At 44.6% G+C, this 27,074-nt stretch overlaps 3 protein-coding genes across 17 annotated transcripts in view; 2 read left to right on the top strand and 1 right to left on the bottom strand.

Annotated features, from left to right (window-relative positions):
* Positions 1 to 27,074, top strand: part of BBLN (bublin coiled coil protein) — a 95,221-nt gene that overhangs the window by 9 nt on the left and 68,138 nt on the right. The gene's annotated exons all lie outside the window — the stretch shown is intronic.
* Positions 33 to 7,230, top strand: DYNC2I2 (dynein 2 intermediate chain 2). Its single transcript, XM_068211368.1, has 9 exons — positions 33 to 138; positions 797 to 1,051; positions 1,727 to 1,836; positions 2,859 to 3,016; positions 3,451 to 3,560; positions 4,253 to 4,420; positions 4,814 to 5,046; positions 5,751 to 5,908; positions 6,493 to 7,230. The coding sequence occupies exons 1-9, from the start codon at positions 61 to 63 to the stop codon at positions 6,753 to 6,755; spliced, it is 1,533 nt and encodes a 510-aa protein (XP_068067469.1). The 5' UTR covers positions 33 to 60; the 3' UTR covers positions 6,756 to 7,230.
* Positions 6,895 to 27,074, bottom strand: part of SPTAN1 (spectrin alpha, non-erythrocytic 1) — a 46,201-nt gene continuing 26,021 nt past the window's right edge. For 3 of the 15 annotated variants that reach the window (XM_068211346.1, XM_068211343.1, XM_068211355.1), the window contains 34 exons: positions 26,587 to 26,691; positions 26,033 to 26,056; positions 25,645 to 25,680; positions 24,610 to 24,657; positions 24,188 to 24,279; positions 23,887 to 24,031; positions 23,592 to 23,773; positions 23,325 to 23,424; positions 22,998 to 23,195; positions 22,728 to 22,874; positions 22,087 to 22,190; positions 21,797 to 21,959; positions 21,299 to 21,313; positions 19,522 to 19,653; positions 19,096 to 19,233; positions 18,644 to 18,748; positions 18,221 to 18,429; positions 17,402 to 17,522; positions 17,135 to 17,256; positions 16,535 to 16,667; positions 16,043 to 16,141; positions 15,614 to 15,773; positions 15,309 to 15,385; positions 14,948 to 15,157; positions 14,422 to 14,718; positions 13,828 to 13,940; positions 12,996 to 13,013; positions 11,325 to 11,387; positions 10,017 to 10,071; positions 9,304 to 9,500; positions 8,877 to 8,930; positions 8,329 to 8,475; positions 7,892 to 8,039; positions 6,895 to 7,216 (listed from right to left, as the gene is read on the bottom strand). In XM_068211346.1, the coding sequence (XP_068067447.1) occupies positions 7,091 to 7,216; positions 7,892 to 8,039; positions 8,329 to 8,475; positions 8,877 to 8,930; positions 9,304 to 9,500; positions 10,017 to 10,071; positions 11,325 to 11,387; positions 12,996 to 13,013; positions 13,828 to 13,940; positions 14,422 to 14,718; positions 14,948 to 15,157; positions 15,309 to 15,385; positions 15,614 to 15,773; positions 16,043 to 16,141; positions 16,535 to 16,667; positions 17,135 to 17,256; positions 17,402 to 17,522; positions 18,221 to 18,429; positions 18,644 to 18,748; positions 19,096 to 19,233; positions 19,522 to 19,653; positions 21,299 to 21,313; positions 21,797 to 21,959; positions 22,087 to 22,190; positions 22,728 to 22,874; positions 22,998 to 23,195; positions 23,325 to 23,424; positions 23,592 to 23,773; positions 23,887 to 24,031; positions 24,188 to 24,279; positions 24,610 to 24,657; positions 25,645 to 25,680; positions 26,033 to 26,056; positions 26,587 to 26,691 (4,083 nt within the window). In that variant the 3' untranslated portion in view covers positions 6,895 to 7,090. Of the gene's footprint in view, positions 7,217 to 7,891; positions 8,040 to 8,328; positions 8,476 to 8,876; positions 8,931 to 9,303; positions 9,501 to 10,016; positions 10,072 to 11,324; positions 11,388 to 12,995; positions 13,014 to 13,827; positions 13,941 to 14,421; positions 14,719 to 14,947; positions 15,158 to 15,308; positions 15,386 to 15,613; positions 15,774 to 16,042; positions 16,142 to 16,534; positions 16,668 to 17,134; positions 17,257 to 17,401; positions 17,523 to 18,220; positions 18,430 to 18,643; positions 18,749 to 19,095; positions 19,234 to 19,521; positions 19,654 to 21,298; positions 21,314 to 21,796; positions 21,960 to 22,086; positions 22,191 to 22,727; positions 22,875 to 22,997; positions 23,196 to 23,324; positions 23,425 to 23,591; positions 23,774 to 23,886; positions 24,032 to 24,187; positions 24,280 to 24,609; positions 24,658 to 25,644; positions 25,705 to 26,032; positions 26,057 to 26,586; positions 26,692 to 27,074 lie in introns of all 15 variants that reach the window. The other 12 variants (XM_068211345.1, XM_068211342.1, XM_068211354.1 and 9 more) reach the window with 7 other exon arrangements.

Here is a 27,074-nt window from a genome sequence, read left to right on the forward strand (position 1 = left end):
AGCGCCGCGGGCCGCGACCGCCGATCCCCCCGGGACCGCCGGGCCCTCTCCGGTGCCGGCATGTTCGCGGACAGGACGGCACCCGGTGCCGACGTGCAGTCGCTGTGGAGGAGCGCCCGGAGCGCGCGCTGCGAGGCGGTGAGAGATCCCCGGGGCGGCCCCGCTCCGCGCTCTTGTACCGCCGGGCCGGGCAGGGGGCGGCTGTCAAGGCTGCGCCTTCCCCGGACCTTCTGGGATCGTGCCCCGACTTGCTCCCTCCCTGTTCGTCCGCGACCCACCCCCCGCAGGTCCCGCGGCTCCAGCGCGGCCCGGGACCGAGACCTCCCGCTCAGGGAGCTGTTGGCACCGTGCGGGCAGCGGGGCAGCGGGGCCTGTGTCCGCCCGCCGGCTCTGTCAGCGTTTTGCTGATTTAGCCCCTGTGCGCGAACTGGCGAAGGAGCAGCCGAGCGGCTGCCGTCCCGCAGTTTGATAATGCTGCGCTGTCACCGTGTGCGCTGCTCGCTCGTTACTCTGGAGCTCGCTGCCTTCTTGCATTCTCCCGTCCTTCCCAATCCGTGCTTTAGAGCCTGACTGGCGTTCGGGCATCTCTGACTCCGATCACATTATGGGAAGGTCACAAACGCGTCACCAACACCTGGGCAGGAACGGAGGTACCCTGTGTTTAACCATGATCCAGAGCTGTGCAGAGGGGCTGGAATGTCTCCGTGAAACGGCAGGAAGGGGAAGGTGCTTTGAATGCGTTGTGCAACACTTGTTTTTCTGCTTGGATTATAGACTGTCTGTCTTCTTTCACTAGAAAAGTTGCCAGACTGGGAGAATTTCAACAGCAGAATCTGCAGCACAGTCTCATACAGCCCGAGATGCTGCAGTGCAGACAGAACAGAGCAAAGATGCTGTCCAAGACTTCCAGCAAGAAGTCCAAGTAGATTACACTGGGCTTCTGTCATTCCTTCAGAGAGTGGAGGATGCTGTTATCAAAGAACTAAATAAAAACTGGAAAAGTCATGCCTTTGATGGCTTTGAAGTGAACTGGACAGATCAGGATGAAACAGTAAGTGACAGAATTCAGGTAATTGTCCAAGCAGAGTTCACTTACTCTAAGTTGTTAGTCCTTATTGCTGTGATTGTTCTTATCAGGTTCTAATAATTAAACATTACCAGTTAGGTTGCCTTGGGGTTTTTTTTCAGCTTTCTCCTTGCTTGGTAAAACTGTTCTTCCTGCTGGTGACTGAGCTGTAGCAGCAGTGAGAGGAGGAAGCCTGCTGTTGGTGTAGGCTTTTCTTCAGCCCCTTCAGAGCACTCCAGCCTAGCAGGGATCTAGGAACAGTTGCAGTCAGTGAGTTGGCAGCTCTGCCTGCTTAGATTATATTTGTTTACTGCATGGTGCTCAGGAATGGAAGCAATTTGTATCAGACAGTACATGTTGGGACTGGCATTTTCAAACTGTTACTTGTGAAGCTCAGCAAGTGCCAAACTCACACCTGGCAGCTGCTGTAAATTCTTAGGCACAGCCTTTCAGAGCTGTGCACTCTCTGAGAGGTTGTGTTTGAGTGACAGTTGTGTTGTGGGTTTGTTTCCCAACAGGAATTCAACAACCTTTTCACATAAATTCTTGGACTGAGGAAAACCCACACTGTAACCACACAATCACATCAGGGTGGGCACAGATCTCATTTCTCTCTGTTCAGAGATTGTTGCCTCAGTGCTTGGATTTGATCTCTTCCAGGTGTTGTGTTTGCATACATTGTCATACCCAGAGGCTCAGGATCAAAACCTGCAGGTCACCAGTGTTTCATGGAATGCCACAGGATCTGTCATTGCATGTTCCTATGGCCGGTGGGTATCCGGATGGATTTGGGAGTGCAGCTGAGGCTGATGTGATGTCTCAGGCTGACCTGAGGTCTAGATATGTTTGTTTTCTCTGCAGTAATAAACTGGCATATATCTATACATCTATATCTATATCCACTCCTTATGCAAGTTAAATTATTAATCTTCAAAGTAACAAAATCTCAGGCAAGTCCTGAATTACATCTTTTATTTCTTCTACTTCTCTCCACCCTGAAAATGGATACATGATCTTACTGATTTGTTTCTAGGTAGAGTCTCTTTGAAAAATGTAAAGAGCAGATGCACTTGCAAATATCTGTAGGTGAGGTTTGGGAGAATGCACTTTATCTTCACTGAGATCATGATGTTTAATGTGGTCTCTGAGCACCCTGGGTGAACCTGGCAGCTGTTCATGCCTGTGCCTGGTGCCATGGACGTGTAATAACATGTTTAAGGATTTCTGAAATAAGGGTTTCACAAATCATTTATCTAATCCATTAATGTCTGTAGCAGCCCCCCCTTTCTTGTCCCTACTGCTGCCCTTTTTTTTAAAGCTCCCCTTTCCTTAGATTAAAAGCCCCAGCAAAAAGGGTTTCCATGAGAGAATGCACAGGGAAGAGGAAAACAGGGCAAACCCGTATGTTAGTTGCTCCTTCTGCTCTCCTAGTCTACAACTGTTTGCAGATGAGGATGTGGTTTACTGTGTCCGTGGGTACCCTCAGCAGAATTCCTTCCATGAACTTTCCATATGCACCCTTTTGATTGTCCCCATTATTTGAATGGTGAGTAGGTCTTGGAATAGGGAAATTGTACCCAACATTTACTGGCCACCACTTTGTTGTAAGCACAGACATGTATCCTGTCACATCGTGTATAAACCAGCCCCCAGAGAAGTTCCATCCCCTCATGAGTCCTTCATGATGGGACACAAAGCAGCACATTGAGGTGACCAGGGGGGAATCTCAGAGCTCTGCTGGACTGGAATCTTCTGGAACACACAAAGCAAGGTGTAGCTTTTTGTTTTTCAGGTTGGATGATGGGGACTGGAGCACAGAAAAATCCTATGTTTGTACCTGGAATCTGGACAGAAGAGGGTTGAATCCACAGCACCCTGACCTGGTGGTGGATGTTCCCAGTTCTGTCATGTGCCTGGCTTTCCATCCCTCCCAGCCATCACTGATAGCTGGTGGGTTGTTCTTACTTCAGACCATGCTTGAAACATACCCTTTTTTCCTGCAACCTGGATCCTTTGGTTTCTCTCTCTGAGTCCAGCCTCAGATTTCCTGTAAAGGAACAGCATTGCGGCTCCTCAAACTGAGGAACTAATGCCTACCAACACAGATAAGTGCACTGTTGCATCTGAACTGGGACTTGGTGCCTCTGCAGTGACACCTGCCTTTATATCCCCTTCTCAGAGAGAGGTGACAGAAGGAAATCCAGCCCTGTGTGTAAGGGCATAAACTGATTTCAGCAGAGCAGTATTTTCTTACACCAGAACTGGCTGTGCCCTGCACAGAATTGCCCAACCTTTGAAGCTGGTGGGTCTGTTTCCACCATTGCTCCATTTGTGCATTTGTTCTGAGCTGTCAGACCTTAGATGTTTTATATTTGTCCTTTCAGGTGGCCTGTTCAGTGGGGAGTTGGTGGTGTGGGACACCAGCAGGACAGAAGACGCTGTGATCTGGAGGACAGGGATGACAGATGACACCCACACTGACCCAGTCTATCAGGTAACAGAGAACACTGACAGCAGACAGGGCTGGGCAGGTGGGAGTTGCCACTGCTTTGTGTCATCCCTTTAGTTCCTTTCCACAGCCAGGCAGTTCACAGACATTTCAGCAGTTACAGTCTTTTTTGGTTGGCTGTTTTCCTCCAAATCTAGCTCCTGAACAGCCAGCCTCTAAAAAATAACTTCTCACTGTCCAGGATAAATGAAGAGCAGAGCCATTCCCAAATTGCAATCATTTATTAAGGAAGATGCAGCAATGATACTTGGAGTGGTTTAAAAACACAAATGGGAAAGTGTCACTGATCCTTGGAAGCTTAAAGCCACATGCTTTAAGGGGATTTACAAGCATGACATGCCGTCTAGCTTCCTAAGGATTTTGCCCTTCTGGGGCCTTGTGACTCTGTGTTTTTTTCTCATCTGCTGCTCAGGAAAATGCTGTTGTTTAGAGCTGGGTGAAAGTGCCATAAATGCCCATCCCAAAACTGAGGGCAGGTGAACCATAGAAAGTGCAGTGGAGATTCAGCCCTGAACACTGGATGTGTTTCTCTCCTTGCATCTGTCTGTGCCAGCTCCCAGCAGAAGCTCGTTTGGTACCAGGCTGGTGCCTGGCTCTGCTCCTGTGTCACCGCAGGCTGCATGGGCTGGGCAGTTGTGACAGTCACCGTTGTCCTGAGCTCATGGCATTTGGAACAGGTTAACTGGTTACCTGACACCAAGCACAGAAACCACGCCCGGCTGTTGAGTGTGGCGACAGACGGGAAGATCCTGGTGTGGAGGGAGGAGCGGGATGGGCGGCTGGCCTTGGCTGAAGGATTTGCCATCGTGGCTCAGCAGATCCCTCGCAGCACTCGGCTGAAGAAGGTGAGTTCAGCGGCTCAAAGAGTGCTCTTTCCACAAAAACACTCTGAACCCTGGAGCCCAAGTGTCAGAGCTTGCCATGCTCCAAGAAGGGCCAGGAAAAGCCCCTTCTGAACACACACACCCTTGATCCACGGCTCCTTTGCTGTACAGAATCATTCTTAGGAGACTGACAACAGCTGAGGTTTTGCCATACTCTGAAGAGAAGTTGCTGAGATGGAGAACTTGTTTGTAATGTTAATTCACGTGAACCCATTTGTAGGAAGGATTCAGTGCTACAAACACGGAGCTGTCCAAGCTGTGCTGTGAACAGCCCACCGGGTCCCGGCAGGCTCTGCCCACGTGTGCCTCTCTCAGGAGTCCCAGCTCACACCAGCTCTGTCTCTCTTTGCCCAGGTGGCCTGGGGAGAGGCAGCCGTGGGGGTGACCTCGCTGTCCTTCTCACACTTCGATCCCGCTGTGTTCGTTGTGGGTGTGGAAGGTGGGTACTCCCTGCGCTGCTCCACCACGGCCCAGACCCCGGCTGTCCCGCGGCCGAGCGGCTCCGTTCCCCTCAGGGCACCCGCAGAACTCGCCTTCTCCCCTCATGCTGGGCCCGTGTACTCCGTCAGCTGCTCACCCTTCCACAGGCAAGTGCTGCATGTGGGAAACCATCACTGCCTGGCTCTAAACACAAAATAGCCCCTGGGGTGCGTACAAATTCCAAAAAAGGGTCACCTGGCACTAGGAACTTCCCGCTGTGGGAGAAACAACATCCACTGGCTCTGGTGAAGCTGCCTACGGGACTATGCTGTATGTGGGCACATGAGCAACATGACCACCTTCCTTAGATCATCCTGTTACAATTAAAACTCAATTTAAAGCCGAGGAGATGAAAAAGTCCTTCACTTGGGCAGATCACTAAGTATCTTCCTGAAGATTTTTCTGACATCAGTAGCTGCCAGAATTTAAATGAGAAGCTCCCATCTCTGCCAGCAATTCACCCACCATCCGTGGAGGCCCCAAGCCCTGCTTCTGTGAAACATGCTGACAGCCCAGGTTTGCATTTAATTTGCATGAGACAAGTCCAGCTCGAACAATGCTCAGCTCTAGATCAGCAGTTCTCAGGCAGCCCTGGGCCACAACCCGTCAGTGGTCAATACAAGCCCTCATTAAGCTTAATTGGGGGCAGTAACAAACAGCCCACAGCACAGCCTGGCAATTGCTGCTTTAGGAAACACAGACCTGTACAAAGCAGGAATATTGTCCGAGGTCATGCTCCTTGACTGATTTCTGTTCTTTATAGCTAGCAATAAAACAAAAAGAGCTGTTTCTTGTTTTCTCCCTCCCCCAGGAACCTCTTTCTGAGCTGTGGGACCGACGGACAAGTTCACTTGCACTCCATGTTGCAAACACAGCCCCTCTTTGCTCTACAGCTTTCAAAGAAATACCTGTTCTGTGTATGCTGGTCTCCAGTTCGACCACTGGTTTTTGCAGCTGCATCTGGGGAAGGCAAGTAACTGCAGGTGCCTCCTCTTGAGCATAAAATTAAGAGTGTGCTGGGTATTAATTAGTCAGATCGATTGTACTGATTAGCGGATCACACAAGCACAGAGCAGTGGCCATTGTTTTCACTGTGTAATTAGTACAAAGGGGTAATTTCTAACTTTAACAAGGTGAAGCAGCAGTCATTTTTCACTTTTGGTGGTACCTTGAAATCTGTTACCACAGTGTGTATTCACAAGAACACAGCACAGCAAGATCGCTGTGGCTAAATCTATTTCCAGCTTGTTTTTGACATCTACTTCCAGAACTAATGGTTTAAAACAAAACCTTTTTCCTTTGAAAATTGCCCGAACATTTTTGAGTTAAAGGATGGAGATTTCACAGAATTTGGCAAGCTGGTTTTAGGTGTCTGACAGTAGAACAAATCCGTGCTGCTTGCAGTAATGTCAGCTGTCTGTCACAGCCTAGACACCCATCAGCAGGGGAAACAGGTTAAAAATAACTCTCAGTGCCAGACTAAGGAGATACTCACCTGCTGTTAGATACGTTGTCTGTTGCCATGAAGCTGCAATGAATATCTGTGTCTGCAGGAGAGGTGCACCTGTTTGACCTGGTGAGGAGCACGCAGAAGCCCGCAGTGTCCCTGAAGCAGTCTGTGAGCGACTGCCCTGTGTATTGTTTGGAATTCAACACCAAGCACACGCGGCTCCTGGCAGCAGGGGATGCTGCTGGGACAGTCAAAGTTTGGCAGCTGAGTTCCGACTTCACTGAGCAGGGACCAAGGGAAATGAGTCACCTGGAGCAGCTGGCAAGTGAGATCATGGACTGGGGGAGCAGCACAACAGCTGTGTGAAGCTTGTAACTGCCCTGACTCCAGGAACAATTCCCCACTCACCTGTTCCAGTGTTGGCCTGGAAAACACAGGTCACCAACAGCTGGAGTTGCCTCCACATAACAGTTAAATTTGCATTTAACCATTAAACACAAGATGATGTGGTTCGACCAGTAACTTTTATTGAAGCACACTGCAACATGTTTCTTTTCCCTAAGAGTTTTAAGCTAAGCACTTTAAGGTTACATCATCAAGTAACATTGATTATTGTAGAGCACAAAGAGAGAGACACATGCAGAGCTACAGTCAGCAAACGTGAGCATGTCCTTTGCATCTTTTGGTACTAGTGTTCCAGATCAATTCACAAAGAGTGAACGTGTAAATTCTATGTAGTCGTAGGCAGAAGGCAGTTCCCTGCCCTTGCCATCCATGTAGGGTTTCATGTGAGAGATGCAATAATCGGCCTGTTCCCGGGTCAGGTTCTGAAAGAGAGACAGCATGGGGGTGAGAGGGCTCTGGGGCTGCCAAGGGGCATTGACAGGCAGCCCTCCCATTCCCCGGGGCAGAAACCACAGCAGCACAAGTACGCCCAGCATGGAAATGCTCTGGCTGTTGGCACTATTTGGTTAAGGGTTGGAAGGCCTGACCAGAGTCTTCCCACCAAACAGAAGACAGAACAGGTAACTGGGACAAGGAAGCACTGCAAACTCTTTATTTCCCTGCCAGCTGGTGGTGTTCAGACAGGAAAAACTTGCTGTTTTGGCAGGGCAGTGAGAGGGAGGAGATGTTCATACTGTCTAAACTTAGGCTCATGCTCTTCCTTTGAATTGCTGTCTGGAGAAACATCCCCGATCTAATTTCCCAAATGATGGAAGTTCTGAGGACAGTGCATTCCCTTCCAGGCCTTTGAGTAGCTCCTGTTTTATTCAACCTGAGCAGTTCTTTGGTACATAAAGCTTTTCCTCTTCCTCTATAGAGCCAAGAAAGCAACTGAGTAGGACTGTCACAGCAATTTCTGTGTTTGCTGCAGGGGATCCCCTGGCAGGGTCAGAACTGACTCAGCCCCAGTGACGTAAGCCTCCAAGCCACTAGTGCCAGGCTTTATCTATGAACCAAAGTCTTGTGTTCCTCCCTGGGGGTTGACAACCAGCACTTACCTGGTAGAGCTCCTCCTTGGTCACGTAGGGCTTCCCCTCGGAGCTGAGGGCGCGGAAGGCGCTCTCGATCTCCTCGCTGGATTTCACGTTCTCCGTTTCCCGGCTGATCATGAAGGCCATGTACTCCTGCAGCGAGACGTGTCCATCCCTGCCAGAGAAACAGTGTGAGCACCCAGAGCACAGCACTGCCAGGCCCTCCAGACAGGGGCTGGAACTGTTCTGGAAGGAGTGAAAGTCTTAATGCAGGAGACTCAACACCAGATCATTCTCTCAAAGTGAATTTCTTCTTTACAAATGTCAATCTTGCCTTCCTCAAGGCTTTCTCTTGAGTCACTGCAAAAACAGCCACAGCTCTCAGCCTGTGAAAGACCCTCCAGCCAACTCCCCAGCCAACACCTCCATGTATTTTGCAGTACAGAAAGGTCCAGCTCACATACCTGTTGGGATCTACAGTGTCAAGAATAGACTCAAACTCAGGGTCTGGCTCTCCTTCCTCAACCATGGGCAGATCGTAGCCGAGAGAGCGTAAGCAAGACTTAAACTCCTGGTGATTAAGTCGTCCAGATTTGTCCTTGTCAAAGTGCCTAAAAACAAAACCCGAGCCCACGTGTGTCAGTTATTGAGTCCCGAGAGCTGTAAAGTGAGCTGAAAACTAGATCAAGGTTATAACCAGCCCCTGTTCTGTACAAATGAGTTTGTATCAATAAATAGTTCTATCTAGCATACATGAAAAATATGCACAAATTCTTAACTTTGCTTAAAAACCACCCATTCCCCACCAAGAAAAACCCAGCTGTATTCCCAGCTGGAATGCACTGGCACTGTCAGCAGCAGGGGCTGTTGCCCTCTGGCAGAAAATGGAGCAGCTCAGCACAAAGTGGGGCAGACAACAAAGGAGCCACAAATGGATCCTGCAAACAGGAGCCATCCACGTGCCAGAAATATCTCCCAAGCCTTCCTCTGGCCTGTGTTCCTTGCAACTCACTTGAACATCATGCTGAACTCCTTCAGGGCCTCCTCGGTGACTCCAGTGGTGTTCCTGAAAAGGACGCAGCAAAGATGAGTAGCAGTTCCTGAGCTGTGGTACTCCAAGTCCAGTGGCTGCACCACACGGTGAGGACAAAGGAGCAAACAGCCATTCCATGTGGGAACCCTTGTACACACTTATTCCACTGAGATCCCACCCTTGCTCTTGGCCAACAGGAGCTATTCCAGAACTGCTCACTTCATCCCTCTGAAGGGAACTGGGAGGTGGTGGGGATGTACAAGCTCACTGCACCCATTGTTCTGAGCACAGGAGACGCTTTAGCACAGACCATGCAGGGCTGGCTGCAGGCATGGGCAGCTGTGGCTCCTGTCTTTCCTCCCACCCCCAGTCAGACACTTCAAACCACACGTGGGCCACGCAGTACCGGGCTTGGATCTGCTGTTCCAGGTTGTGTTGCATCCTCATCCCCAGCTGGTCCAGCTGGTCCCACTGCTGTGCCAGCCCCACAGTGCTGTGTTCTGTGTATTTGTTATCCAAGATAAGTGCCTCTTCCATGGCTGCTCCAAGGTCCTCAATCTTCTTCAGCTGGCTCCTCATAGCTCGGATCTCTTGGTGCTTGCGCTGTGAGAAGGGAGCAAAGAGGAGAAAAATCATGGAGCACCAAAAAAAAAAAAAAAAATCTTTAATAAGTTAGAACAGAGGCTGGCAGGGGACAAAGGGTTATACTCTTCTTTTTCTCCTAGGACTTTATGTCCAAATACTGGGATTTGTGAAATAAGAGTCAGAGCAATGTTCATCTTCATGCTCACTATTGGAAACCAGGGCTTGCAAACCAGTTCTGGAGAATAAAAACATTCTTATTAGGAAATATGCTAAAAATACTGTATCCTCTCTGCCCTACCCCACCTCCTTTAGGAAAAAGGAAAAAAAAAGGAAAACAACCTCACTGCTGTTAAATGGCCTGCGATATAAGTAGACATCAGATATGTAAACAGAAAATCCCAGAGGTCTCTTCAGTATTCCAAATGTCCATAATCAATTAAGATTTTCCCACACAATTCCATGCATTTCCCTTCCTGCTCTGTGTTCCCAAGCCAGCAGGAACTGCTGTTTTAGCCATAGGTGCACATCACTTACTTTAGTAGCTTCTAGCTGTGACTCCAGTGTTCCCGATTCCTCCACCATACATGACCTAAACAGAGGACAACAGTGAGAGAAGGCACTTATCTGATAAAAAAATGGCATGTGGGGCTTGAAATTAACAGTCCTTCCTTGAAATGAAAAATCCTTTCAAATATTTAAACACTGGTTTTGTGTTTCGTTTATTCTGACTCATCCTATTTCAGACTGACACTGTACATTTTGTCTGGTTCTTATTTCTGTATATAGTTAATTTCTAGCCCCATTTGAAAGGCAACGTGATCAGCAGCCACACTTCATGCCAGACTCAAAGCACCCGCTTTACTGGACCTCATGGAATTAGAATTTAGTGCAGTCCCACCCCCCTGCCCCGTGCCCAGCACACACCACACACACCAACTGCAGGTGAGTCACTGGGGATGGGCTGTATTTGCAGTCAGGTTCAGGAGCTCTATGAAGGTGTGTTACAAAGGGGAAAATGAGGATAAAAAAAGATGGTGAGAACTACTGGTTTGGTTGAAAAGTAGTCTTAATGTGGCAATAATCCTTGCAGAGAGCTACAGACCTCTGCTGCTCAGCAGTGCCTGGTGGAAAGGTGCCTTTCCCACCCCACTTCTCCATGCTGCACCCAGAGCAGCTGAGGTTCAGCCTCTCTGCCCAGTGATTTCCACCCTGAGCTTTACATGCAGGTCCCCACAGTGGCCAGGGGCTCCAAGATCTCCTTCATACAGACTAGCTATGGACAGTCTCTGGATGCTGCTTTTCCCCCACCCCACGATCCCAAGCAATCTCTAAGCAGCCGTGTTTGGGAATCTCTGTCCTTCCAACACGTACGGTGAGAGCTCGCACTGGATGACCCACACATGGACAGTGAGTCTGGGTGCTGTGCAGGTAGGGCGTCCTCTGACTCTGGGATATTAAAGTTCCTAAAACCTGAAACTCTGGTATTTCAGTCACTAAAACCAGGTTTTCATTCCCACTGGTCTCTGTCTTCCCACATATTTTTGAGCTTCTTGAGAATGGGGATTTCAAGTGCTGAATCACTCTGTAGCAATGAAAATGCACCAAACATCTGGGTGTTTCTCACCACAGGGTTAAGGCTCAGACTCAACACCCGCCTAGAGATGAAGCGCACGCCCAGAGCCTTGAGCAGGAAGCTGGGAACCAACCGTGGAAAGAACCAACAGGGAAACAAACCTCCAAGCATCTCTAAGCCGTGAAAGTTAGTTGGAAGGAAAGCGAGCCTTGGAATTAACGAGTGCGTTTGAAAACCAAAGTGAGGTAAGAAAATAAGAGGAAAAAAACCTTCCAGATAGATCATCCCCAACTTCATACTGATAGACACGAATGACACGACGATATGCTATGCTAGTCAAAGGAAAGAAACCAAGTAAATTCCAAAAAGGAAGAAAGAAAGAAAGAACAGAGGAAAGAACACACCAAAACACGGCCACTGCAATGGAGCCACACTCCCAAGCCAGCACTGCCTTGAAGCAAACACAAGCAAGTACTTAATGAGAGAAAATTATTTAAATGCTGGTTGCACATACACAAAAATAAACCACTATTATTTTCATGTAAGTCACAAAAATGTGAGTCTCGGTAAGAGACAAACTAAAGCTTTGCAGTTAGCTCATCTACAGATTGTTTAAAAGCATTTTTTTCCTGAACTCCAAATTGTTCTTCCTCCCTTCCCCAAAGAACACCCCTCCCAGGCAGTGCTGGGCACAAACAAGCTGCAAAGCCAGGAGACACTTCTCCTGACACTTCCCTGAAGCTCTGCATTCCCTCTCGCCAAGCCAGGCTAAGCACAGCCAGTGCCTCTTGGAACTAAATCCATGTTTTTAATCTATTCACAGAGAATTAGGGACAAATTCTGCCTGGTATATCAGCAGCCCTCTGGTAATTTGCTCAACAAAAGAGCCTGGCATGAGGATCTCTAACTCTGACCCTGCATCTTTCAGTGAATGGCTCCTTTCTGTTCACTTGTTCTTGGATACCAGAACTAATCTACATCACTACTTGACAAAGGAGCAGGGAATTCAGCATCCATTCCAGGAAAATCTGCTCCGTTCCATTAAACCGTACAACAAAACCAGGGCAAACTATTTTTATCTGGCAGAACACAAGAGACTGTGATCATTACAGAGCAACTAAGCAGCAGAATTATCTGTAAAGATTCCATCCTTCTGTTAGGAAAAGCTTTCTCTTTAGGAGCAAGGCCCTGGTCTCCTCCAGCCCTGTGCACAGGCTCACACACAGCCGCTGCCCTGGCCCAGAGACTGCTGGCATTTGACATCACATCTTATCACAAAGCTTCCACTGTGCTGAGACTCGTCCTGCTGAAAGAATTTAACTGGACATACATTTGCAGAGGCTTTGGTAGTCTGAAAACATTTAAAGATCTTATTATTTCCTTTCCACGTCCAGACAAATGGCCAGCACACATCCTCATCAGGAACCATTGCTGTGGACACAGAGTGGGCTAAAAACTGCTGGTAAATTCCAACAGCTTCTTGAATTCACGTTGGAAGGTTGGTTTTCTCCTGTCAAGGCTAAAATCTGTGTGGGCCACGGTTTTGCAGCAGATTGCAAGTCTCTTAAGCTGAAAGACTAGAATTGTCAGAATAGCCTGCCTTTGGAAAGCAGCTACACTCTCACATATCTTCTCAACTTAAGGGCCTTATCCTGTGCAAGCCCTCTGGGAAAGCAAGAGCAAAAGTCAGGACTTCCATGGTGTGCCAGTGGCTGCCTGTTGTAATTCTGCTTTTGACTAGGAGATTGTTAGGTTTCTACTGGTTTATAGTTAACTATTCCAAAATCTTGTTTCCTGTGTCTGTGCATCTCAGCAAAAGGTTGCTCTTTTTAAATAGGAGGGGTTTGAGTACAGCTTTCACAAGCAATGTAACAACAGGAGAAAACACACAGAGCAGAACACGTCACCAAAATTTGAAAGATACAAAATTCAATACTAACCCATCTAGCAGGTAAGTCCTGTAGAATGTGAAGATCCAAACATCAGGCAGCAGGACAGAGACAAGACAGTAAGAGAGGGATAGAGATTTGGGTGGGAAGCAAACATCAAAAAGTTAAAAATCATATTTATATTTCATTATTTCATGAAGGCACATACAGAACTGTTTATATAAACACACAGACAGAGAATCACAGGGTTACATAGAACAGAACTCACCTCCTCTGACCCCCAACCAGAACCTGTCAGAGCTGCTGACAGCACTGACTGAGTGCAGGCACCTGCAATGCTCAACCTTGAGACTTTTTATTTCTAACAGAGTTGTTAAGTCTTTACTCCCTCTCCTTAGAGAAGGTTATTATTAGACAGCAGCCCAGGGAAATGATTACAAAGTTTTAAGCTCTTTTTACACAATCTTTCTCTATTTGAACACCAGTAAGATTCCCAATACACTGCTCAATACAAAAAGGGCATTAACAGAAACACCGCTGGCACTTCAGAATCTGCTTGGAGCTATTTGTGCTCTACCTCCCCAGCTGTGCTACAGCCTAGTTCAGGAATAACTGGAGAAAAATGAAGTCCTGGATAACTGGAATTACTGCAGGAAAATTAATTCAGAAATAGGAACATTTTAAAAGTCTGGTGGTTCCAGGGCTTTCTTTTCCCCTGTAGCTAATGGGGCCTCCCTCAAATCCCAACTGCAGGGAATGGACAAGTCCTGATGAGCTGTTTTTCAGGAGACATTTACAATTTTGACAGTCCAAAGAGATAGAGGATGCACACAAATACTACCTAAGGGATTTTCTAAGGGCAGGTCCTGGAAAGAAACTGTACCTGGTCTCCTGAATCCACTGATGGAAGGCATTGGCATGCTGAGCAAATTCCTGACGCAGTTTGTCATTTTCTTCCTGCCTTCGCTGTTCCTTCTGCAGCTCCAGTTCACGTTCCTGAGAAATGAACAACAGTCATTTCAGAGAAATAAAGGGATTGGTCTCATCCTGTAACAGAAAGCAAAAACTAAAAGCTGCATCCCAGCACAGTTCTGAGCCTCAAAACAACACTGAATGCTTGGTGTCCTGGATACCTAGAGAAAAACTTCTCAGGTGGTAATTCAGAATTTAAGTCCTGAGAACTGCAATTGGACCAGCAGTTGCTTCACTGCATAGCAGAGAAGTTAAATTTCTACTACAGTTAGGAAGCAAGACACATGTGTCTTGCCTTTGGAAGAGCCACAAATGGAAAACCATGAGAACAACTGACAATAGCACAAGTTTATACTTAATGGCAATTTTTCTTTGCTCACTAATTTTGAGGTATTTTGACTGTATTATGGTGACAAACTCTTGTACCCATTATCTCAGAGAACAACTTCCAGGGACAACTGAAACATCATAAAATATGAAGAGACTCTTTCTCTCACTGACTTGCCTTGATAATTTTCTGCAGATTCCTCCAGGTTTCTTCAAGAGCCTCCATAGTGAACCAAGTGTAGGGGTTGGAGGCCACACGGAAGCTCTTGATCTGGCGATCAAGCTCTGCCAGCTGGTTGAAATCAGCTTGGGCAGAACTCAGGGAGGAACGGAAAGCGTCGTGAGCTTCTCTCAGGGCTTTGATTTCCTCCAGTGAGTTGCAGCGCACAGGATCCGTCAGGTCCTCTTCAGCATTCTCAAACCAGCTGTTGAAGGCAGAGGCCTTCTTCGCGAAGGTCAGGAAGAGATCCTCAACCTTGAAAAGAAAAAAAATCCAGTCAGTAATGGAAATACTCTGGATGAGCTAATCTGGAATTAACATGCAAGAGTTTGCCTTGCAAGCATCTCAGAAATTCTTAGGTTAATTCTCCAGTATCTCCAAAATCATTAGTTGCAAAAGCACGAACAAGCTACAGAAGTTGCAAGTGTGTATTTTTTATCAAGTGCGCAATTAGATTTTTGTAGCCCCATGGTTGGCCACTCACCTTTCTGAAGTGCTCCTGAGCCTCCAAGAGTTTCTTTTTCCTGGTAGCAGAATTAGCCAGTAGCTGATTCCAGCGTTTCATCAAGGAAGCGTGCCGGGCCTCGATGGCCTTGGACTGGATGTGCTTGGCTGCGAGCAGCTGGTCTTTCAGAGCAGTGATGTTTGCAATTCCCTCTTGCTGGAAAGCCTGAAGTCCAGCATCAAACGTTTCCTGAAGCATTAAAAGAACAAAAGGTATTTGAGATTGTATTTTTCTTTAGCCTTTCCAATAACCTGCATGTATTTCACACATAGATTCTTGTGTGTTCACAGGAGTTCAGCTGGTCCCTCCCTCATGGGGTGGCAGCAGCATCAGCACTGACCTGTTTGGTGAGCAAGGTTTGCACTGAAGAGAGGTCACGTCCATAATCATCTGTCTTCAGACTGTTTTCCTTCTCTCCTGGAAAATGAAACAAATTTTGCAAAAATGTCATTTCTCCATCTCAAACCTTCCCTCTGTTCCAGATCAGGTTGCTACAAAGGCATAAAGCAGGGACAGCACTGCTGATTACTCTGGGCTTAGGTCTGCTTGTTACAACAGCACATGAGAAGCTACTGGAGACTTTTGGAAATGAAGGAGTTTAAGGTTTGTTTGTTCCCAAATATTGTACTTCAGCACAGAACATACCTATCCACGACTCCACCACATCTGCTTTCCAGTTGAACTGGAGGAAAGCTGAGTTCTCATCCAATTTGGCTTTCCTCTGAGCTGCTGCTTTCTCCAGATCTGACACCTTGCCTCTGAGCCCCTTCATCTTGGCAGTGATGTTCGCCTCATGGTGATTGTTCTACGTGACAGGGAGGAAAAGAAATACAGCCATCCTGTATGATGCTGAAGTCATCTGAGGCATTCAGGATGTTGGTGACAGAGCAAGGACTTCAGCTGAAAGGTATTGTCTATGAAACAGCTTTGAAAGCAAAACACCAACAGCTTATTCAGCTGCAAAAAATGAGTAAGAGCTCTTTTCAAAGACAGGATAGAGAAGAGAAAGTCTACTGTAACATGGAAATGTCCTGGGGAGCCTTTGACGGTTTCTCTTGACTAGTTCATGCTCACCTTTTTAATGAGATCTTCTCCATTAGCACAGACATCATTCACTCTGTCCTTGTGGACAGTAAAATCAGTCTCAAATGCCTCATGCTTCTTCAGCAAGCCCTGCAAATACAAGACACAGGCACGTCTAAAAATAATTTCTCACAATTTATTAAAAAGTAATTCATTTTATAAATCAGTTAGCATAAACATTTTCTGTCAAAAATTAATCCTAGCTGGTTAGCACAACTCATTGTTTTTTTGTGGACAAAAGGAAACTGAGACTGACTTCCAATCAGAGGTCAAGAGATGCAAAGCTACATCAAACTACAAGTAATTTCTACAGAAAATGACATTATTGGGATGTTTTCATAGAGTGAATTTATATTTTTTACAATGTAGTACTTCAAAAGGAACCAACAATAACCTGTAAATTGCAAAGACAGTTAAAGAAAGGTTTGTAATGCTCTAACCAACAGGAATGCAACAATAAAGTGCTGACAGCTTCCTCCATACCTGGATAGCAGCAAGTGTGTCCCCATAATCCTCACTGGCTACCAGTGTCATTTTCTCATTGATCCAGGCTTCTTCTTCCTCAACATTTGCTACAAACTGCTGATACTCCAGAGACTCCTCCAGACGCTGGCCCCTGTGTGGGGAAGGTGCAACTGGTCAGTTTTATGGCATTGAGATGTAAGATACAAAAACAGTGTGCAGAGCCTGAACCTAATCATTCATACTTCACTCCTCCAGCAGCAGCCATGGCTGGAGCTCTAGCAACTCCTTGGACTACAAAGCCTGCAGCTGCCAAAGGAATGAAGCAAACTCTCTCCCAACAGTTTCTAATCAGGAAAAATCTCCTGGTAGTGGATTAAAGACAGCTAATTGTAAGCCTATGGTTTCCAACTGGTGCAAGAAAAGGCTAAACACAACATACACCTCAAAAAGAGGCTCATGTTTCTACTGAGGAAAATTGCCAATATTGTAGAGTCTGTGATCAGTGATAGATGCTGTTACATCATATTCCTAATAACCCATACCCTGAAATTGTATAAATCTGATCATTATGAGTCCATGTAACTTTGAATTAATACTGAATTTTACACAAATTCATACCTAGCAGCTGCCAACTGTTTTAACTCTTTCCAGTGATCCACAAACTGAGCCAGTCTCTGCTGTATCTCCTCCTTTCCAATTGTGTTGTCATCTGAAAGCTTCTTACCCGTGTCCAGAACACCCTAAAGAGAAACAATTACTGGAACATCACCTGCCTTCCTATGTGCATTGTTTGGGGTCCAGAAAAACTACTGCTGGCTTTCATCTCTTCCACAACCAAGAAAGGTGCTGCTTATAGAGAAATCTGCCATGGGGACGGGGTTTTACCTGGATAGCAGGTTCGTGGGCAGCTAATTCTGCTTCTAAGCGCTTGTGTTTCTTCCTCAGATTCTGCACACCAGTCAGGTCTCTGCCATAGTCCTCTGAGCTAACCAAAAGTTTCTTCTCTCTAAATTCAACAGAGAGAAATATAAAATATGAAAATTACTTCTAAAGGTCCAACCTGACAAAGAAAACAAAAAACCCCTCAGATACACAACTGCTTTGCATTGCACAAAGATCTTGGATGTAAAATGCGTGTGAGAGTTACTAGCAAACAGCAAGTGGCTTTTGGCAGCACATTCCTGTGTGAGGGAAAGAAGATGACAGAGGGCCCATCATTTATCTTTGAAGGACAGAATTCCTCTGTACTGTTTTATTTTTAAAAAATATAGATGTATTTTGTAAAGTTGACCAAATTTTGTTTGTTTTAAAAGCATGACAAAAGAAGTGCTCTAATTTGAATGATTTCTATCAGCCTCATGTCTTTCCCTCCTCCTGAGGTACCAATGTGGAAAGACCATTTGATTAATTACAACAACTGCCTAGAATCAAGAAAGTACTTGAAACTGAAAAAGGTTTGAATTTTTTGGTAGAAGTTTTTCCAAAAATAGTATAGAATTAAATGTCTGAGTCTAAACAGTGTTTTTCTGCTTACTGGGATTTGACCAAAGAAAACTACAGCTAAGACACCACACCCAAAACAGTTTTTCTGGACTGGCAGCAAAGGTGATCTCCTACAGATGCACAGCTGTTGGAAGGCAGCTCTAAAGCCACACTAAAGGATATGAGTGACATTGGCAAGCCCAGAACTTCCCAAACACCCACTTGATCCAGGACTCCTCGTCGTCCATGTCACGGAAGAACTGGTGCAGGCGGTGGCTCTCGTTGAGCTTGGCGCGGCGGGCGCTGGCCATGCCCTTGATGCGCTGGAAGCGCCCGTTGATGGTCTCGCGTTTGTCCTTCACTTGGGAAGTGTCAAAGGCACTGCTGGTCATCAGACTGTCAGCCTGGCTGTTCAGGTCCTTCAGGCGGTCCTGGACATGGAGGGGAGAGAGAGCAGGGATTGCTCAGAGCTTGTTTCTGTGCTCATTATGTCAGGATGAAAATCAGAATCTGCCTCGCAGTCACAGGTTGTGCTAAAAAGCACATTTCAACAGGTCTGTGACTGCAGCAGGTATCAGGAGCTGTACCTATAGAATTTGCTTATGACTATGATTTATCTTCCAAAACTAAAAGGGAAAGCAATACCTCATGAGCAGATATATCAGCTTCCAGTAGTTGGTGTTTTTTCAGAAGGTTGTTAACAGATGCCAAGTCCTTCCCATAGTCTTCAGATGCCAACAAAGCCTCCACCTGGGATGGAGAAGGAAACATGGAATGAAGAACAAACTGTTTCACAAACTCCTTGAAACTATAATGCTGTAAAACCATGCAAATTACTTCTCAATTTTCTACTAAACCTTTACCTTGTCACCTGTTTAATACCTAAAAGGCTGCATGCAAATTTGCTTCTTCTTACCTTATTGTTAATAACTAATAACATGAACACATACACAAGAATTTTACTAGTAATAGGTTTTTTTTAAAATAAACCTAGACTTGCTCAAAGGTAAACAGTGCTCCACAAAATCTAACATCAGCAAAGGTAATAAAAACTGAAAAAAATACACTTTGCAAGTAATTAATTCCCATCTTATTACCTCTGAAAGCCAAAAGTCAAAGTCCTTGATTCCAGTATTGAAATTCTGTTGCTTATTAGCTTCTTTCAGTTTCTGACTCTTCTCTGCTGATTTCTGTACCAGGAATTGCCACTGGTCAGCCAGAGCAGCCAGGCGTGCCTGTCAGAAAGTGGGAATGATAAGTAAATGAACCATGCAAAAAGTTCTGATCAATGCAAAACCAGAACATGGTGGAAGTTTGGCTGTTGATTCCAGGTATGCAAGTTAGAGTCACTATTTCGAGCTGCCCAGCTATAATTTACACCTCAGTGACAGGATCAGAAAATGAATCCCCTTTGAGACCGAAGCAGAATGAATTCACCTGATCTACACTGTGTAGCTGATATACAAAAGCAAGATTTCTTCTAGAGGGACACTGTCCTGCCTCAGTTACCAAAAGGTGCCCACCTTGACGGCGTCCTCGCTGCCGGCACACGCGCCCCTCTCGATGAGGGAGTTGCCCATGTCGATGACGCCGCGGATGCGGTCGGCGTTGGCGTGGAGCTCGGCTTCAAAGGCCTGGTGCTTCTGGTGTTTGCTCTGCAGGGACAAACCCAACAGCATCAGGCTCTGCACATAGGGCTCCTCCATTGTTCTCATGGGCTGGGTGGTCATCGGCTTTGTGCACAGGCTGAGCTGAAGTTCTCTCTGGGTAGGGTATTTGCTGCTCGCTCCAGTGGTTACTCTCATTACCTGAGAAACCACCAACTTTTGACCTGGCAAAACTGTGGTGAGCTGATAACACAGAACTCTGGCAGCGTGTTCTGCATTTCACAGGTGCCAATGCAAAATTCCCTGCGCTAAGCTGAGATGTTACTGTAGTAAATATTCTTAGTTTTCAATGCACCCCTTTGTGCGTTGAAAATCCCTACTTCCCTTCCTAATCTGTAGGTAATTAACAGAAATCACTGCTCCAGGTTATCTACTTTCTGCACAGTTTTGATATTAGACATGCAAAGCCCCATTATATATAGATAGATAGATAGATAAATTCTGAATTAACAGCCAAAATCTTCTATAGAAATGTAACTGAATTATTTGGAAAGAATTTTTCTCTGCAGAATTGAGAGCACCATGAGAACAACAGGAGCCTTGGTGTGGGACGGAGTCTGCAGCTCTCAGGTACCCATGATCCATCCACCCACCAGGAATTTGACAACAACACAAAAGTGACAAGACAGAATTTGCAAGTATAAACTGGAAATGCTAGTGACATTGGACATGGGTAGAGAGTGTCCTAGAGAACGGAATGAAAGGAAATGTTAGATCAAAAATAAAAAAGGAAAAATACTATAGTGCTGGTATGAGAAATTCTGCATGAACTGCTTCATTTTGGGAACTGTAAACCACCAAATCCTGAATGCTTGAGGAAGCATATCCTTCAAAGCTAGATCAACCAACTTGGAAAATTCAATTTAAAAGCTGCCAATTGCATATCTCTATATAATTACCATGACAACAAATTGCAGACAAGCCTTTCTAGTTTAATATAATATTTTTCCCCAACTAAAAAAACCAGTAATTTAAAGTACCACACTCTGAAGTGACAAATCATTCCTTCATTTCTTACTCGTTAGCTTCCCCTTTCTTTGTTCTATCTTCTCCCTCCACATATCCTCATTTTAATCCACTTAGATTCTTGTAAGTGCTGTCTGCTTTCCATCTGGTACATCTCTTTTTCTGGAGTGTTCTTCCTGTTTTATTCCCTTCTACGCTCTTGCAAGAACTAAGCCAATCAAGTTCTATCATTAACTGAATCCTCCATCTTCAGCATCTGATTCTACAAACACAAGCTCATGGATTTGACATTATGCCCTGTGTTAAATCAGCACAAGTGATGATCAAACAGCCAAATTTCTGAAAAAGGGGGATAGAACCCCATTTTCCTATGGGCTAACTCCTAAAAAAGCTTAAACTACATAATTACACAGCATAGATTAAAACAGATCATGCAGAACACCTGCAAAACAAATACATAAATAAATGATGCTAAATAGGAATGAACAAAAAAGCCACACCCATAGGATGAGGATCAACAGCTGTACCTGGATGGAGGTCAAGAACTAACAGAAAACAAAGAGATTGCATGAACTGATGGATGGAGCAGCAACCAGAGCTTGGGCTTACACAGAAGCTTATAAAGAGAAAATAAATTCACATACCAGGGCTAGTCCAAACTACTTACCAGCAGTTTGGAAAGCTATAAAACAGATTGAGAGAAGTAGTTCAGTGCATTCATACTACTTCATAAACCAGAATTAAAACATAAGAGGTAACTTTATTCCTTAATACTGAAAAATAAATGAGATTTCACACTGTATAATGTAAAAGAGTTGAGACCCAAGAATTCCATTTCCTTATTGTCTAAATGCTGGGAGAGAGACAGAACAGTCACTTGGGTTTCTTTAGGAAACTTTCTGCTGCAGATACCACATATCTTATTAATTATATGCATGAATAATTAATTATAGGCATGAATAATTACTAACCAGCTCCTATTTTGGGTCTCCTTTCATGCATAATGTAACTTCCATTTTCTCCTTGTTAAAAGGAGAACATGTCCAACATGATGCACTATTCTGTCATCTCTGAACAAGAATTCCTGAGCATGGATTTTCAAACCAGAGAAGGCCTTGCAAAATTAACAATGATACTCTGATTTTAAGCCAAGAACCACATTCACCTGGATATTTGTGGGATCTTTATAGGACTCATCACTTGCAGTCTGGAGCTTTTCACTGATCCAGGCTTCTATTTCATCCACATCACGACTGAACTGCTGGAGGGTCTGAGACTCTCCCAGCTTCGATCTCTTCTCAATCATTTGGGCTTTCAGACGAAGCCACCTGTAGTAATTTGACACATACAATGAACAAAACACTAGAGCCACATGAGGCATCACCTTCAGCAGCTACAGAACATCCCTAAAGAGGATTTCCAGTCATCTGCCTTCTCCTCCCAGGCAGCACTGACCTGTCCAGGACCTCGTTGCGTCTGCTGGCGATGACTCCCTTGGCGTAATGATCTGCAGCAATCAGCTGGTCAGCAAAGGACTGCAGGACAGCAATTTTCTCTTCCTATTCAAACCAGAAACCATGAATTAGAACTGTGGTTCCCTAAAGTCAAATGATGAGCAGTGTCTTGAACTGAACAAGCTTTTCTATCTTCTTTAAATTTACATTACTGGGACCCTATGAAAGAAGTCTCTCTTCTACAGGACAGCAGAGTTCAACTTAGAACACGTTTCACCTGCGGCTTTTAGGAAAAAAGGCTCTTTTGAGCTAAAAGCTTCAGCAGTATGATCTCAATAAATCTAGGCACTTTTCTGCTACAAGAAACTGGAAATATACCATTTTCTGCCACAAATAAAGGGAAAAAGTAATTTCAAATCAGTAGATTTACACAAATACTTGCCACTATTTCTACACTGTTTGTAGGCAATGGAATACATCCTAATGTGCACAAGCTGCTTCTAAACTTCTGCAGTAAATTCCACATGGCTGAATATTCAGAACTGAACTTCAGAAGCCATACACAGCAAAAACTCCTTTTGCTAATAATTCACATGAGAAAAAGGAAACTATTTTCCCCTTACTTCAGCTACAGCTCCTCACCTGGACATTGATTGCTTTATCAAAATCTTCATGTTTCTTGATGAGTGCCTCCACACTGTCCAAGGAGTCTCCTTTATCCTCTGTATTTAAGAAAGCCTCCCGGGCAGCCATCCAGTTTTCAGCTTGTTCACAGTCCCGATGAAACAGCTGGGGAGAAAAAAAATCCAAAGCATGAGCAAGACAGATCAAGAGCACTGTTACCACCATGAAATTGTAGACTTTTTAATGAAAAGAGGAATTATTTTTCTTATCCAAACTGCAGCAGAGTACCTGTAGTTCCAGGCACTGGTCCAGCATCATTCTGCGCTGGACCCAGGCCTTCTCCAGGTCTGTCCGTTCTTGCTCCAGAATATCCAGTTTCTCCTTGATCTCTGGGCTGGCATAGTGTCCATGGGCAAGAAGTTGTTGTCCAAACTGTTCAAATGCCTGGAAAGTGCCAGTTCTTGCATCTATTTCCGTGCGGTGCTCCTGCAAGGGGCAGAGATGTACTGCTTAATAACCAGAGCTGGAACTGATCTGTTTTTAGAACTCTAATTGGAAAGTGTCAGAAAAAAGAAACATTTGTTGATGCCTATGATACACTTATCTTTCACATACCTGGTGCCTTTCCAATAAAGCTTCAGCTCCAGTCACATCCTTTGCGAGTTCATCTGAGGAGACCAGGCCCCGGATCCCATTGATCCAAGACATGAGGTCCCTGTGAACACACAGTAATAGGGAATTTTTCCCTCCCTCCACTGAAATAAGTTGCAACAGGGAGAACAATCCTTTTCTGAACCCTTCACAGAAATATTCCTGTGGAACAATAAGCCATGTATACTTCACTAATAATAAACAAATTGAGAGGGGGAATCACATCACTACCTGAAGTCACTGAGGAAACGCTGCAGGTCATGAGAATCTCCAAGCTTCTCCTTGCGCTGGTCAGCACGTTTTCCCAGACTATTCCAAGCCTGATTCAACTCAGTGCATTTTTCTTGGAGATCTTCAGCGGATTCTGGATGTGACTGGATTAGACGCTGGGCAGTTTCACCAAGAGAATTCACCTACAATTAGAGAAAGGGAAATGAACACAGTGAAGACAAAGAGAACTGCTGTAGTTCAATCATTTCTGGTAGATAAAAACAAAGCTTTTGGATTTTCTTCCTCAGAATCTCACCTTGTCTCCCAGAGCTGCCAAGTCTCTCTCAAAGCCTTCATGTTTGCGCTGCAGAGCCTGAACACTGGCCAGGTCATGCCCATAGTTGTCTGTATTTAATGCTTGATTCTTCTCCTCTATCCATTCTTTGGTTTCATCAGCATCTCTGATTTGAAGGAAGGAAAGGCAAAAAGAGAATTAAAAGACCACCCTCCACTGAAAAAGCTGGGGATTGAATATGATTTGTTTAGAACAGGTCCCACTGTATTTTAGAATTCTCGATAAACAAAGCATTTGAGTCAAGACCAAACAAACCCCTCACCTGTGGAATCTCTGGACCTCATGGGCACTGCCCAACAACTGGCTCCTCTCCTCTGCCAGCTGCTGCAGGGATCTCCAGCGCTCATTCAGCTCCTGGATGAGGGAAGCAAAAAGTCAAGACTGGCCTTTCACTACAGGTAAAGGTTACTAAATTCTGCTTCATTCCAGAAGAATGCACAAATTCAGGTAGCTTAGTTAAATAAAATAATTTGAGGGGTTTCTCCTGAGCTGTAAAACCAAATGATTTTATGTATATAAGACAGTGATGTAACTTGAGAAGCAAATGCTGTATATACTAATTCTTCTTCCAATAAATTGATTCGTAAGAGTTTATAAAGTTTAGTGAAAGACAAAGACTATGGAAAAGGAGGATAAAAAATGTGCACAACTTCTAAATCAGGTCAGAGAAAGTTGTGGAATTACCTTGATTGAGTTGAAGGTTGCCACAGTGTGTACCATCAAACGTGCAGACTGTGTGAAAAGGCAGAAATAAAAAATATAGCATTGAAGTCAACTCTAACCAAAAGCACAACCAGACTGAAAGAAAAGTCCTTAAAAAACCAAACAGAAACCACCAAGAAAGACAATGTAAGTAAATTAAAAAGCAATTAGGAATAATTGGTTGTAATTCCTAAGGTCTTATAGAGCAGAGTAAGAATAGTCAGAATTCACAAGCAAGCACTGTCATGTTAGTGTAAACTGAAGCAAAAAAACCTTAATGAGGACAAAGAGGAGGAAATTTAAAGGCAATATTCAATACATTAATTAAAAACCCCCAAAATATCAGTCTGATAAGTTACTATAAGATTCCTAGAATTCAATGTACATGTTTACAATTTGCAAAAAAATACTTTAAAAGTCACCAGTTCCTGGCAACATAGCTGCATTTTCTGTCAAGGTACTGCATACTAACCTGTTTTTCCCACATTACACAGCTTAAAAGATGTACATGCAGCTTTAAGTCTAACAGGGTGGATGCAAGACATAAAACACAGGAATTATATGCTAAGGAAAACATAATGTTGGATAATTTAAAAAATATTTAAGGTATTTTTGTGCTTTAGAAGGTGACAGCCTCTAATGAATAGAGAAAGGCTTCTTCTAACTACAGTAGTAAATGAGCTGGAGATGACTAATGGAATACAGCATATTCCTTACTAAAGGAGTATTGACATAAATGGTTTTGACTTTGAGGAATAAAACCATTTTTGTTGTAGCAAGCAGAAAGCAAAGAACTCATGCAGAGTGAACAAGGGATTATTCAACACCCACTGCCCAGAAACTGGAATCGCCCTCATAGTACAAGCTCAAAACTGAACAGAGTTTTGTAGCAGAGAGGTAAAAACCAGGCTGTTGAGAATTTCTATGGCACAGGAGAAGCAAATGGTCTAAAAAAGATGATATGCTGTAATTTTTGTTTTATTTTCTTTTTGCGTGCTAGTAAGCAATGACGCCTACCTTCCAAGGAGAGGCTGTCTTAGAATCAGTTTCATCCTGTTTGAAAATGTGAAGAAACAGCTTTAAATATGAAGCAGAATCTAAAACTATCAGAATACAGTACAAAAATCTTGAAAACATCTCTGTGTTGAATCCTTAACAGACTAAGTACATTTTTTCATGCAAGTATTTGTATCAATTTGAGTTATGCTGCTTGCTTAGATTTGTGATGTGGGGCAAGGCACTCAGGAAATAAAGGGATCATAGATAAGATAATATTTGAATGTCGATTCAAAGTCATTAGTGAGTTCCATCATGAAAATTAACTACAATTATGGCTGAACTTCTCCTTGTACATCCCAAACCTGTTACAATTGCCACTCCATCCACCTCAGAAATTAACACGTACCCTGGGCATCATTCCATAGACTTCCTGCAAAGGAGAGAGGACAAACAATTAGTTATTTTCTAACAGAATGAATGTTTTCCCAACATGCCTCATACTTAGTTGGCACAGGATAGAATTGTTTATAGCACATGTAAAAAGCTGGCAAAAAAAAAGCTAAAAATCCCAAACCAAAATGGAAAACCCACAAACTCCCTCCACTCTGAATTGTGCTCTATTTTATATTTCTTTTCCCCTAGCATTCCTCACCCATTTTCCTGCAAAATAAATAAAGGCTAAATTTCAAATTTATAGGAAGCAGAGTTAATGCATGGAATCTCCACTACTTTTAGTATTATTGTAAAGCCTTTCCATTCCTAAAAAAAGAAAGGAAAAAGCTCTAGATGGTGCTGCAATTTGCTCTAACATTATTACAAAATATAATTCTAAAGGTCTTCTTGGGATGGCCACACTAGAAAACAGCCTGAATCTTGCAATGCCAGGAAAAGACAACAGACAAAAGAAAGGAGGAAAATATTTTGCTTCTTGGATTAGATTAAGGCAAAGAAAAAGAGCACCTGTTGCTGTACTGCTTGTACTTCATCTGCCATCAGCCCTTCTGACTCCAGGTCCTTGGCAACCTTGTTTATATCCTTCAGGCGTGACTCGTTGGCTTTGAGATCCTACACAGAACAGGGAAATATCCCAGCATTGACATTCACCCAAGCAGAACACGTGGAACAAGCTGGCTCACCAGGAGTGCCCAGTGTGTGAACAGCAGGAATTGAGCACCGTGACCCTGAGCTCCCAGACAGCCCGTGCCAGGGAATCCCAGCTGACAGATTTTTTTCCCCATATCCTGGGGAAATAACTCCACACATGGAAAGCAAATGCATCTCTCCTTTCAATAAAAATAGCTTAACTAAAGATTATGCTTTACACAAAGTGAAATTCTTCCAAAGCTTGGCAGACTCTACTGCAAAGTGTTGAAAGAGTTTCAGCTCTATGGGAGCTGGGAAGCATGGAACAACCTGGGGAATGTAATCAAACTGAAGACACTTGAAAG

This window comes from Anomalospiza imberbis, chromosome 21 (assembly GCF_031753505.1).
Source record: "Anomalospiza imberbis isolate Cuckoo-Finch-1a 21T00152 chromosome 21, ASM3175350v1, whole genome shotgun sequence".
NCBI lineage: Eukaryota > Metazoa > Chordata > Aves > Passeriformes > Viduidae > Anomalospiza > Anomalospiza imberbis.